Source organism: Chiloscyllium punctatum, chromosome 8, assembly GCF_047496795.1.
Source record: "Chiloscyllium punctatum isolate Juve2018m chromosome 8, sChiPun1.3, whole genome shotgun sequence".
In the NCBI taxonomy this organism is placed as follows: domain Eukaryota; kingdom Metazoa; phylum Chordata; class Chondrichthyes; order Orectolobiformes; family Hemiscylliidae; genus Chiloscyllium; species Chiloscyllium punctatum.
The window spans coordinates 65408902-65423722 of NC_092746.1; the positions used below are offsets into that span (position 1 = coordinate 65408902).

General features: G+C 40.6%; 1 protein-coding gene across 8 annotated transcripts in view; it reads right to left on the reverse strand.

Moving 5' to 3' along the window:
• Positions 1-5532: 5532 nt before the first annotated feature.
• Positions 5533-14821, reverse strand: part of LOC140480604 (E3 ubiquitin-protein ligase HECW1-like) — a 467461-nt gene continuing 458172 nt past the window's right edge. For all 8 annotated transcript variants that reach the window (XM_072575690.1, XM_072575692.1, XM_072575685.1 and 5 more), the window contains one exon: positions 5533-6212. In XM_072575690.1, coding sequence (XP_072431791.1) covers positions 6101-6212 — 112 coding nt within the window. In that variant the 3' untranslated portion in view covers positions 5533-6100. The remainder of the gene's footprint in view (positions 6213-14821) is intronic.

Sequence of the window (14821 nt, forward strand, 5' to 3'; positions counted from 1 at the left end):
TTAACTTTACTAGAGTTCAGCTTTAAAATGATTACTAAATATTTTTTAATTACTCAAAATAAGTAGCAACGTAATGAACCAAATCTCTTTCAGCTCCTATAATGTTGCAAAATAGGTAGTAAGAGCTAAACAAAATATTAAGTAAAATCGTGGTATCTTCGGGCATGCAATGGAGCTGCACATACGCAATATCATGGGGAGCATAATAACAGCCTCCAGTGAATTTGGAGGCAGTGGGTATTTGGCAAGATTCTGGGGTGAGCCTCATTCAAAGGCACAGTATCTGTTGCAGTGATTCAGCACCAAGAAGGGAGAAAAGTACCCCTATCTCTTCTGGCAGCCCCGCTCCACCAAGCCAGGGACTCCCTCCACGTGGACCCCAGCCTACCTGCACTCACCTACCACTTGGATCCCATGGCAATCCTATGGCCTGGCTGGGTGCATTACTGGGAGCTGTCACTGCTTCCTGTGATGCTGATGGGTAATGAAGGGTTGTTGATCTCTTATTAGATGCCACCTTTGGATGAGGAAAGGTTGGTTAAGAAGGGGTGAAGTGAGGTGGAGAGGGAAGCTGTGAGAATTCCATTACCAAGCTCCTAAATCCCAAGAAAGGATCTGTTGGTTACTTACTTCTGGGAGATCTTCACCCAGGGGAATGATGCAGGGCTCCTGTCAGGTTTCCAGTGATGGGAAAGACTCCCTAAGCTAACATTAAATTCCTCTCAACCTTTTCAATAGCCAGAAAAATAATGTACATGATGAGTGCAAAGAGTTGTCTGTGGTACATTTTAGCACCATCTCCAAAGGACAATCGAACATCTTTTCTCATCATAAGGTGCAGGACCTGGATTTATACATTAATCATAAACCTGGTACCTAGGAAACAATGTCTGACAAGGTAATACCTCTTTTCCTCAGGGAAAGTGATTCGCTTTGCAAATGGCAATAGACCTGTGAGTGAGAGAGTGACCAATTTAGTTTTGGAGACCTTGGAATGATCTCATGTCACAAAACGTAATACTGATCCCTTTTCTAAATCACGAGCTGTGTGATATTTTCTTTTTTGAGGCGGAGGTATATTGTGGTCTGTACTTGTGTTTGTGGCATTGTCTCTAAGAATTGCTTTTAGCTAATAATGGACCAAATATTGGACCAAATGGCTTTTTGGTACTTGCAATTCTTATCACTTGTGACTTATGTTTTGTAGCTCCATCCTTTGGAGGTGATGAATATGTGAAGCAATTCTCATTTCACACATATTGTTAGATACCACATGAATTGCAGCAGCTGCTAAGAATTCTGAAGGGAACAGTTTGCAAAATGAAACAAAAGAGAAAGGGGTATGTTCTGCAGACATTGGAATGGAGACATGGAGCAAAAATTAAAATAGATAGAAATGCAAATGAAAACAAACTGAGTCACAGATATCTCCCTTCACGGTAACTCTTTCAAGTGGCCAAAGCAGGATCAATCATGAGCTTTTCCATATGGGAACATCCAGCATCAAGTTTAGATGTTTCTCTCTGAAAGGTAAAATAATTTTACAGCCTCTCCAACATCAGGCAAGGGTTGAATGATGGTACCACTTTTTCTGATTTTGAGGGGAAGAGGTTTACCTCAGGAATAATATTGTAAAACATCAGAGCAACCACCATTTTTCTACAGCACCTGCTGGTTAATCCCATTTACGGCAACACAGCTCAACACCAGGCACTGTGTATAACAGCAGCTGATCACCTTCATCCATTCTGTACCAACACCACAATGAATTTCAAGATACACAAGTTTGTCACTTTCACTTTCAGAGCTCTATTTAGGGAGCAGAGATTCTCACAACAGCCCCTAAGGAGGTGTCTACATTTGCCCCAGACTTATATCAACATATTGGTAATTACTATTAAAATTAGTTAATCATGCTGTGTCTGTGCGATTCAAGTCATATGTGTCTTTGGAAAGAGGTGACAATCACAAAACCAAATGTGGTACTTAATTTTTAAAAGTATCTTGAAATTTTCAAAGATATCAATGATTAATAGGCTGGTTTCCTGACTTTATAAATAACTCTATGCTAGATTCTTAGTGTGAATGCTATAGGTGGAAGCAAAATTCAAACATGCTTCCATAAGTAACAGTGCTAAGATCAAGTTAGGATCTGAACTAACTCTACAGAGGCCGGTATCCCATCACCAAATCACCCTTTATTGACACTTGGAGAGTCCTTGACACTGATCCAGCTCACCTCAGTGCCAGCTGTAAGAGTGAACAGGATGTCTGACACTCCTGATTGGATCAGATTAACAGCCTCAATTAGGGAAGTCATATTCTATGAGGTCAACCTGGCTAACTTTGTTGCAATCACTAGAGTTTAAATATTCAGTATTAATAGGTCTTTGACGTCCTGCACCCAAAGCACATTCTGTGCCTCCAGTGCTTCTTCCTGCTGGCTTTCAATATGAAGAATTATTGATTCTTCAGAGGGTGAATGACAAATGGCATTCAGCGAGGGCTTTCCTTAAATGCTCCTACTTTACCTGCTGCTATAAGACTTCACCATGTTCAGAGTTACTGTTAAAAATGCCAAGGACCATTCTCTCCCATGTACCAGTGGTGCACTGCATTTCACTGTGTTGCTACTTCTGGTTTACCAGTGGTCCAATTCATACCAAAGTATGAATAACTATGTGGAGCAGTGGTGCCTCTGAACCAGGAGACCCAGGTTCAAGAGCCACCCACACTAGAGGTGAGTAATAACATCTCTGAACAAGTTTATTAATTTTTTTGTTTTTGGAACTAGCTTGTATTGTTTACTGATTAGGTGGTGCAATTGATTGTTTTCTGTTCACCACAAAACTATGTACCTCGCTGTGATTTGGTGAGGAGGATTATGCTAAGCTCTTGTTTGACTAGCCTGTGGGAGAGCTTTTCTCTAGATTTGAATGAAGAGGACTTTGCAGCGTAGACTGGTCTGAGTAGGTCTCTGTCATATTAAATATCTTTGTTGGTTTTAGACAGTTTTTTGGACGATTTTCAGAGGGCAGTTAAGAGTCAACCAAATGGCACATATAAGCAAGACTAATAATAACTTGGCATAATCCTCTTCACCAAATCACAGCGAGGTACATTGTTTTCTAATCACCACAAACCTGTCAGTGGCACCGCACTAATGGGTAAAACTTGTCAGCCTTTTATAAAGATACACTGGTCCACTCCGTCTTCACTCCCACAGCTCCATGGTGCCGTCCTCTGCAACTGCAGAAAGTGTAACACCTATCCATTTACCTTTTCCCTCCTTAGTATCCAAGGGCCCAAACACAACTTCCAGGTGAAGCAGCACTTTACATACACTTCCCACAATCTAATCTACTGCATTCGCTGCTCACAATGTGGCCTCCCCTACATCGAGGAAACTAAATATAGACTGGGTGACCTGCTTCACAGTATACCTGTGCTCCATCTGCAATAAAGAATCTGAGCTTCCAGTTGCCTACTACTTCAACATACCACCCTGTTCCCTGGCCAATATCTCTGTTTCAGGCCTGGTGTGGAGAAGTTCAGCACAAGCTAGAAGATCAGCACCTCATTTTCAGCTTGGAAACTCAGGCTTGTGGACTCAATATCGAGTTCAACAATTTTAGGGTTGGAGACACTTTTCTCATGTCCTTACCCCAACCTCCATAGTTTTTGGGAACCTTGTAATCACATGGTCTGCTATTACATACACCTCATTGTTTCCATTAATAGCGATTCATTATCCTAGGCTGGTTGTTATCCACTCCTTTGTCTATCCAAATGTTCTCGTCTCCCTTTGAGTTCTATCTCTACCTATCGTTCCCTCCCCACACCCTATCTTCTGCATTTCAACCAACTTTTTTTCATAGCTACCATCAGTTCTGAGGGAGGGTCACTAGACCTGAAACCTCAGCTTTGGTTTCTCTCCACAGATGTTGCCAGACCAGCTAAGCTTTTCTAGCAATTTCTATTTTAGGCTCTGATCATAGTATAGCAAATTTCTTCTCCCAAGCACATTCGTGGATCAGATGGGTTTTTACTTCACGAATATTAAGCCTGAGATTAACTTTTTATTCCAGATTTATTTAATTCATTGAATTTAACTTTCCCCAGTTGCCACATGGAATGTCACCTAACTTACAGGTCTGGAAATTAGTAATGCTATTACAACTACATTACATTGCTTGTAATGTTCTACAAATAAAATTGTGATGGATCTTTTACATCCACTAGAAGAGACAGATGGAAGTCCAAGTTTAAAGTCTTATTCAAAAGGCAGTATCTCCAAAAATACAATACTCCCTGAGCACTAGTAAAGTGAAACCACCAGCCTGGAATATGCTGTACAGTCAGTTTCACTCATTCAGAGATGACTATGCCGTGGTGAGTTAAATATCTTCCATCACATTCCAGCAAATTCTAGGCTATTGAAGGCTGCCTAACTTTCCTGATCAGTGAGCCTGAAGATGTATTGCCTTTTAGATTACAATGTGAAAGATTTATGTTAATTATTCGACATTCATATTTATATTTATATTAGCATCATGCTGCAAATTCCCAATAGTTATATGCTACTTTAATCAAAGATAGTAAGTCAAGTCACCCAATAAGAAGCTAGATTAGTTGATTTACTGTTAGGATTGAATTGAGTGCTTAGCTGCCCTGTCAGTTTGATATAAAAATCCATTGACACTACTCGAGTAGGGACGTTTTCTGCTGTGCTGTGGTCACTATTTCTTCCTTGACCAACATCATCAGAAACAGATGATCAAGTTGTATATGTAATTATTATTAATAGAAACTGGAATGCAATTTATCTCCCAGATTCACTGCTTGTATAAAAGGGACTATATTTCAAACAGCAGACATGTTTGTCTGTGAAGCAACTCTGGGTGTCCTAAGATTGTAACCCAAATTATTTTTCATATTTTTTCTACAAAAAGTGTTCCCATTGCTACGTTTGTCACTGAGATAACATAATATGTTAATATGCACATTAATCATTTTAAGCTGAAAAGCAAAATTGGAAAAAATAATTTGCAATGTTTTATGATTATAACACATCAGTAAGGTTAAAACGTCATTTCATATTGCAAATTTGTCATCTATAATAACTGGCTCTGTTGGTAGAATAAATGCTTGTTTAAATGCAAATTGAGGCATTGCTTACATAAAATAATGGAAAATAGTGAAACAGTTTCACTGGCTACTTTGCTAACTTTAGTTCAGCAGCTGCAAACGTTTAGTGCCTTGTCAAATCCACATCAAAAATACGATGCAGTAGTGGGGTGCAACAAAAAGTATTAAATAACCAGTTCTTGCACTGAAGTCAATTATAAATAGACCACACCAGTTTTTCATAATATGTATCTTAACGTACATTGAAGTTTTAAAAGCAATAATTTCCTTATGAAGTTTGCGATGACCCACCATTACTGTTAATAATAGCTGCTGCACAGGCAACGAATTGGGACAATCTTGGAAGGCACTGCCTAACAAGAAGACCATAAATATTGTGGCATAACAAATTAGTTTATTGACATTCTTATACAGCAGCATGATTGTACAGGAAGTGCAGCCTGAGTATCATGTGACTTTCAAATCAGCCAATCAGCTAATTAATATGTAATTTCTGACAGTGAAATTCCATAAAATATTCCACAAATCAAAGGCAGATCCGTGTTGTGAATTTGCAGTTGAAATTGAATATAATCCATGGCTCTTACACATTAATTTGTGAATATGTGCTAATGAGGTTACATTAGTTGCCTTTAACATTAAGAGGCCCTGCCAAGAAGAAAATGGCTTTAATTGCATGAGATTGTCTATAGTCCATTCATTTTGGAGATATGTTTATTTACAAAACTTAAAAAAATGAAACCAAGCAGGAAGTAGTTACAATGGTTCGACATCAACAATTTTTCTTCTTCCTTTCTTGGTTAATTCAGAAACCAGGAAGTGTGTCCATAATACTTTACATTTGAGGCATCCTCTTTGCACATGCACATTTTGTGCTTCTCATGTTATAAGGACAAGGATGCTCCATGTTCACTGCAGGAGTGGGATTCCTCATGAGAAATGAATGTTTCTTTCACTCAAGTCCAAAAGTGTTGGTTTCTTCCACTGCTGTGAGCAACTTTTCATATAGCATAGAATATGATGGATATGGTGGCAGATCCAAGCGATTGAAACATGTGTGCGCCCTGGAACAGTAGAGAAGAGAAAACAGCGTTAACAGTGTTCACATATTCTTACATGTCAACCAGTAAACCATTTTAAAGGTAATGAAAGCTCCCTTCTGACTCTCCCAGCATCTTGGTATTGTTGTAGACTTATGCCATCGGCATAGATACTGATCTATGTAAAAGAAAAGCATAAATGTTATTTGGCTAAGAGAAGCCAAGATGTAGGAATTAATTGGCAGACACCCAGAATAAGTTGATCTAGCCTTGCTCCCACCTCTACCTACTGCCCATCATATCTGCCTTATTTGTTCTTGCTTATTCTGGCACTTCCCAGTCACCCTTGTTAGGGTTGGAGCAATGGACAGTAACATGGAAGACATAGATTTCTGACTATGGAGTTTCTCAACTCCATGTTGCGTCCACCAGGAAGGTCCATATGTGTCCTCTCAGACATCATCTGGAAGGTCCAGGATTGGGGGATAACCGAAGCCAGAGGCAGATTACGGTGAGAGGAGAATTGCAGGATGGGGGAATATGGTGTGGAGAGGAGAAATGTAGGCAGCAGGGTCCAGCAGATCATGATGCCATGTCCCTTGATTGAGAACAAGGGAACTCAAAATTCCCCCTTCAACATCAGGACCAGAAGAGGCCTCCTCCCTATGGCTTGTTGCACTCCCTGAGTAGAGATAGTCCAACCTACAGCTAGCCTAATAACAGCAGTGATCTTTAGATGCCTACTTAAGGGCTTTAACTGGCAGCTGGGCATGAAGTCCAATCAGGGGCCTTTCTGTCCCACAGCGAAATCTGGTGACAGCAGGAAGGTGGTGCAGTGTTTTCATCTCTAAACATGCCAGAACAAGGGAATAAAATTCGTCCCAATGTACCTTCAAATGGGCAGTTCCACCTTTCTCCACTAGCTGGTGGTGGCATAATACTGAAGGTTGAATGAGAGCAATGGACCAGATTCCAGCAGGCTACTCAATGATCCAGATAAACAGTGTGATATGATTCCCAAAGAAAGACAAACTCAATTATTGTAACCACATTGCACTCATGCCTGTAGAATACATAGTGGAGTTTCAGACAGTAGAGGTTTAGTCACTTTCATGGTAGTCATTAGGTTTTACAGTCATGCAACAAAGATGCATCCATATTTGCATTGGTATTCAGTGGCCCCAAATAAATAATATCATCTCCTGTTGACTCTTCCATCTCCAGTCACTTCAGTGATGGAGGATACCAACAGAAAAAATTTCAACTAGAACCTGCAAGATTTTGGAATCCCTTATTTGAAAACAAACTAACATAATTTTGCATTAACAACATTTTAAAATATTGGCTTTCATGGATAGAATTTGAGTTCTTCATTGTTGTCCCTGATCAAAGTGATTGCATGTATTTCATTGACCTCAATGTATTTGTCCTAATTTATGTAATTCCAGCACAAAAGATGTGTGAGTTTAAGAATAAAAAGATTATTTCCTATCGCAAATTTGCCCTGAAGGTTGGAATATGAAGTTTCACTCATTCAAATCATAGACACTAGACACTATTGCATACATAGTAATTGGATGCAAATGAAAAAAATTCAATTGGGGATTATTTCAATCTCTCTCAATTAGGCCTGCATTTTCTTAGATAGGTTAATGCTTTAGAAGGTTTGAAGTCTTGAGAAACTGAGGTTTCTCAGTAAGCTGCAAGATTTCTTATTGAATTCACAACAGGTTGGTACTGACATGAACTCAGTTATGTCATGAGTCAATGGCATAAGGTGCTGCAAGTCAAGGCCTGCAATTCCTGAAGTCATCGTGAAAGTCAAAGATTGTAGAAAGTCCACAAATTTCCCCAATTTGCCCATCTTATGAACCCAGGTTGACAGAAAGCTTGAACCAGGTTTCTCTACTGCACATAAACTACAATTAATTACAAGTAGATTGGTGCCACTATGCTGCTACGTCCACACATTCAGGTCTTGAATCCAACAGGTCACATGACATTAAGATAATAATAGTTGACTATGACTGTTTGAATGTTATAAAAAGAAAATACTGCAGATGCTGCAAATCTGAAACAAACACTGAGGATGCTGCATGAACTCAGTAGGTCTGGAAGAATCTGAGAGGAAAAAACCATTTGCGTTTCAAGTCTGGTATGACATTTTTTCAGAACTGGACATCTGCTCAATAGATGCCCAACTGGACTGTGAAAAGAAACAAATCTTGAATGTACGTAATACCTATCACAACCTCAGAATGTCCCAATGAGATTTTACAAATAATAAAGTTGGCCTTTCTGAATTTGAAAACAGTTGTGTCAGGGTGTCATGCTTTTGCCCACTACTTTAAGTGTGCAATTATTACATTTCTGATCAACAGCATGAGTGAAGATCCATCCTCAGGAATGAAGCTCTGTTAAATAAATGGTCAGGCAGAGAGATGCAGTTGAATGATGTAAACAGTGCTCCATTTATCTTTTCAACATTAGACCAGTAAAATCGTTTTGACTACAAACAGGAAATACATGGATGTAAGCAGCTAAAATACATGTCCAAACATCTGTTTGACCTTTAATAGAGTAATGCAGATTTTTACACTGTATTGAACTGTATTTTATTAAGACCAAAGGAGTGCTAGACCTCCTTATTGCTACTGGCAATGGAAACCTATGGCCACAAGCAACAAACGCAATAAAATTACAATAAAATTTAAATGGATTTTCTGCTTGTCAACATGGCAGTTACAAATGCCACTGGGCTGAACAGGGTGGAGCTGTATGTTCCTATTCATTTACATTGTGACCTCCTGGAGAGACTCAGGGAAAGAAATTTCATAGTCAGTTTAAAAATAGCTGAAAGCACATCTGTCACTATTGGTGTGAACAGATGTCAGCAAAATGAAGGAGCTGTTCATTGACTTCAGGAAGTAGATTGGCTGACATGTCCTGATCTGTATCAATGGTGCTGAGGTGGAGATGGCTCAGAGCTTCAAGTTCCTAAGAGTATATAACACTGACAATTGTGCCCTGGTTCATTCACATCAATGCTCCGGTCAAGAAAGCACACTAATACCTTTACTTCATCAGAAGGCTAAGGAAATTTGGTCTGTCCACAATGATTGTTACCAATTTTTATAAATGTACCATAGAAAGCATTCTATCCAGATGCATCACAGCTTGGTTTGAATTTGAATTCAAATGAGCTATTGTCACTTGCATTTTACAGTGGATAATGCAGTTAAATGCAGTGAAAATCCTCAACTGTTACCACCACAATCCAGTGTGCTGTCACTTTGCACATGGCCTGCTGTTGCTGCTGCACCGATGCTGCCGACTAACCCGCCAGAGAAAGGAAAAAAATGAAAAGAAAAGAGCAGAAGTAAAAAGAAGAAAGAAAGAAAGAAAGAAAGCAGATGGGAGCGGATGAGCCCCGGGCAAGAATCCACATGTAGCCCTGGTACTCCACACTGTGCGAGATAAGTGGCTATCCAGCCCCATCTACGGCACTTTTTTATTTCCCTTCCCAGGAACAAAGACACGGAGGAGTCAGTCCAAAACTTTTCATTCAACTTTGCAAAGTCGGGTGCTGTTCCCAAAGGTACACACACACAAGCATAGTAATCTCCACACATTATATACATGTATATGTGGGCTGGGTTTACTACTGCTGCCTTGACCAACGAGTGCTCGGATTCCCCACTGTTTTCCTTTTTTGGGTTCTGGTGCCTGCGATTCTTTTATCATTCACTTGGCCAATCAGTGTTTGAGCTTCCCATTCTTCCCTTATATGGATGATGTTGTACAACTGTGGTTAAGGGCGGCCTCTCAACTATCGAGGAAAGCTGTTACAACTATTTCATTCATATAAACGTGGGGGAGGTCCGGCAACAGTTTCGAGTGTCTGCTTGTGTTTACTATGAGGTAGAAAAGACTAAAAGGCAGCTAACCGTTTAAAAATTACACTACCCCCTACAACACCATCTTGGAACTTATACCTTACTTTAGGCAACTGCTGTGCTCAAGACAGCAAGAAATTACAGAGAGTCATGAGCACAGCCCAGCCCATCAGGCAAACCAGCCTTCCATCCCTTGGCTCCGTCTATATTTCCTGTTGCCTTGGGAAAGCAGCAAACAAAATCAAAGACATCTCCCACCCTGGTTATACTCTTTTCCACCTTCTTTCATTGGGCAGAAGATAGAAAAATTTGAAAACATGTACCAACAGATTTAAGAACAGCTTCTTCCCTGCTATTATCAGACTCTTGAACAGATCTCTTATATATTAAAGTTGATCTTTTTCTGCACCTTCTCTGTAGCCGTAACACTGTATTTTGCATTCAGTTATATTACTCTGATGTATTTATGTAAGATATGATTTGCCTGGTTAGCATGCAAAACAATTCTTTTCACTATTTCGGTACATGTGACATGATGTATAGAAGGAACAAAAGTAGTCTCTTCACTCCTTTAAGCCTTCTCTGCCATTCAATTAGATCATGGCTGATATGATTTTAACGTTGGGAAGTGTGGCGCTGGAAAAGCACAGCACACCAGGTAGTATCTGAGGAGCAGGAGAATCAACGTTTCATCAGCAAGAGCTTATGTCCAAACAATCAACTCTCGGATGCTGCCTGACCTGCTGTGCTTTTCCATGCCACACGTTTTGACTCTGACACTCCAGCATCTACAGTCGTCACTTTCTCCCTGATCTGATTTTAATCTCAATTCTGCATATCCCTGGTAATCATTCACCCCTTGGAATCAAGAATCTATTGACCGCTCCGTTAAAAATATTTCAAGATTCTCCATTCATTGCTTTTTGAGGAAGGGAATTCCAATGACTTACAACTCTCTGAAAGAAAAATAAATGTTTACTCCGTCTTTGTTTTAAATGGCCTCCCCTTATTTTTAAACAATGACCCCTCATTCCTCACAAGAAGAAACATCCTTTCAACATCCATCCCTTAGGATCTTATGTTTCAATTAAGCCACCTCTGACTGTTCTAGACTCCAGAGGAGTTCTCAACTCCAATGAAAGGAAAGGCAGATTTGGGGAAGGCAGCATTCTGGGGATGGCAACAAGTTCCAGATAGGAATAAATTACAGAAATAGGGAGAGAACAGTCCATGAAGGATTATAAACACAAGGTTGAGAACATAAAAATGAAAGTGTTGGGAAAAAAAATCTAGCATAACTCAATGAGTGAAGGTACAAATGATTGTGAGCAACAGCAGGATAGGGTTCAGTCAACAGAGCTCCAGAGGGGCTGTAATATAGAGGGATGAGGCTGGTAAGGAAAACATTGAAATAGTTGGGTTGGGAGGTGTCTGGATGAGGATCTCAGTAACAAACAGATTGAGGCAGAAGTAGGTTGTCTGAAAATAATTGTCTTTCTAGACGGAATGATGTGGGAAGTAGAATTTCAACTCAGCTAAGTTAAACTCAGAGGTTATAAGTTTAAGTCAGTTTGAGATAATAGCTTAGAGAAAGAGGAAAAGGACTAAGAAACATCAGTGGCAATTATATGAATTTGTAATAGGCTGAAGATGTTTTGGTTTTCCATCCAACACTTGATTTGGGCAAATTGTCTAATAGAGTAGTGGAAGTGAGATTGTTGGAACAGAGTTAAAGGGTGATGGTGTTGGTTGCACTTATAGAAACTGACCCCATGGGTTGAATTCTGCCACGAGCATTAAACACCCAACATCAGGCAGATTACCACATCCTGACCACAATCAATCTCGTGGAATTGTATAGGAGGAGTACAATTGTATGTTACTTCCTCTTTACCAGCCAGTTAGAGAGGACAGGCAGATTCTGGATGGACATGCTCATAACAATATGAGTTCTGCAAGGAAGGCATGCAACGACCATAGTCATGCTCATGTGATCAGAGGTACTTTGTGGATGCCCAAGCAGCAGGGAATCAGTGGAGCCAACATCAGCATGAGGGGGAATCAAGTGAGACTCATGTGACCCATAACAATTAGAGCTATCTCCATGAATTCTATACTCAAGAGCAAGGCTATGATATCAAAAAATAGCAGCCTTGCCATTCTCTGTCAATATCATTTTAATCTCCTTCGCTGGTAACACAGCCTCCAGCTCTGGGTCAGCAGCTGCCTTCTATTTGGTGGGATATGGATAAAGTGGGATCCTGTTCTACACTGCCAAAATTGACTGCACTTCTTCAGGTAACTCAAAGAACACAATGCTTAGATTTTGTCTTGTTGGAGATGGTCATTGCCTGTCACATGTGTGGCGTGAATATTACTTACCAATTGTCAGCCCAAACCTGGATATTGCCCAGGACTTGCTGCATTTGGGCAAGGATTACTTCGGTATCTCAAAGGTAAAAACAATGACTGCAGATGCTGAAAACCAAATACTGGATTAGTGGTGCTGGAAGAGCACAGCAGTTCAGGCAGCATCCAACGAGCAGCGAAATCGACATTTTGGACAAAAGCCCTTCATAAGGGCTTTTGTCCGAAACGTCGATTTCGCTGCTCGTTGGATGCTGCCTGAACTGCTGTGCTCTTCCAGCACCACTAATCCAGTATTTACTTCAGTATCTGAAGAGTCACAGTGTGAAACCTTGCACAATCATCTGCAAATGCCCTCACTTCTGATGCCATGACATTTTCAGAGTTGAGTCAGAATTGAGAATTGTCAAGGAAACTTCCTTCAGACTGTACACTGCTGTGCTATTACTTGTGGTGCAGTGGTAGTATCACTACCTTTTAGCCAGGAGGCCTGGGTTCAAGTTCCACCTGTTCCAGAGGTATGTAACAACATCATTGAACAGGTTGAAGTAGGTATTTTTTAGGCAACTTTTAACCACATACCCATTGCTACCAATTCCTCACTGATCCAGACACAAATTCATCACTGTGACACACCACCACTGTAATGCCTGAGAGTGCTCTACTTTCCAGATAGCTGTGGGCACAGATCCTAAATGGGAGTTAGAGCTGACTAAGCTATCAGCCGACTGCCAAATGTGCCCTGGCATCATGATCCACTTTTAGCAACATATTCAATCCAGTTACTTGCTGACATAGAGCTTTTCTTCACAATTGCAAAAGTTTTGATTTGGTTTTGTTCTGCTCTGACTTGGAGCCGACAATTCTGCCATCCTACTCCAGATAATATGGTACATGTCTCTTCTGCAAAATAAAAATCACAGAAAGAAATTTGACAGCTTTCTTACTGTTCAAGTTCACTGTGGTGCTTACAGTTGCATGCCCTGTCAATAGACATACCTCACTTTCCCGACAGAGGAAGGACATTCTAATGACAAATCATTTGTAGAAGCAGCTTTGAGGCAATGAGACATTGCTTCCTTGTCTTTGGTTGTGGTCTGCTACTTCTTTGAAGAACAATATAAAGAAAATGTAAGCTGCCTATGTCATGGAGTCATAGAGATGTACAGCATAGAAACAGATCCTTTGGTCCAATCCGTCCATGCCGACCAGATATCCCAACCCAATCTAGTCCCACCTGTCGGCACCTGGCCAATATCCTTCCAAACCCTTCCTATTTATATACCCATCCTGATGTCTTTTAAATGTTGCAATTGTACCAGCCTTCATCATTTTCTCTGGCAGCTCATTTCATACACGTACCACCCTCTGCGTGAAAAAGTTGCTCCTTAGGTCTCTTTTATATCTTTCCCCTCTCACCCAAAACCTATGCCCTCCAGTTCTGGACTCCCCCACCACAGGGAAAAGACTTTGTCTATTTACCCTATCCATGCTCCTAATGATTTTGTAAACCTCTATAAGGTCACCCCTCAGCCTCCGACGCTCCAGGGAAAACAGCCCTTGCCTACTCAACCTCTCCCAAGAGTTTAAATCCTCCAACCCTGGCAACATCCTTGTAAATCTTTTCTGAACCCTTTCAAGTTTCACAACATCTTTCAGATAGGAAGGAGACCAGAACTGCATGCAATATTCTAACAGTGGCCTAACCAATGTCCTGTACAGCTGCAACATGACCTCCCAACTCCTGTACTCAACACTCTGACCAATAAAGGAAAGCATACCAAACGCCTTCCTCACTATCCCATCTACTTTTGACTCCACTTTCAAGGAGCTATGAATCTGCACTCCAAGGTCTCTTTGTTCAGCAACACTCCCTAGGACCTTACCATTAAGTGTATTAGTCCTGCCAAAATTTGCTTTCCCAAAATGCAGCACCTCACATTTATCTAAATGAAACTCCATCTGCCACTTCTCAGCCCATTGGCCCATTTGATCAAGATCCCATTGTAATCTGAGGTAACCCTCTTCGCTGTCCACTACACCTCCAATTTGGTGTCATCTGCAAACTTACTAACTATACCTCTATGGTCACATCCAAATCATTTATATAATTGACGAAAAGTAGTGGACCCAGCACCGATCCTTGTGGCACTCCACTGCTCCCAGGCCTCCAATCTCAAAAACAACCCTCCACCACCACCCTCTGTCTTCTATCTTTGAGCCAGTTCTTGCTGTACAGTCTCCCATGTGAAACCTTTTCGAATGCCTTACTGAAGTCCTCTATGTATCATCATGTGATTGCAACTCTGCTTTCAGGTTAAAGATGCAGTGGTATTTCAGACCAAAGTCCCCATAAAGTGCCATTGCTAG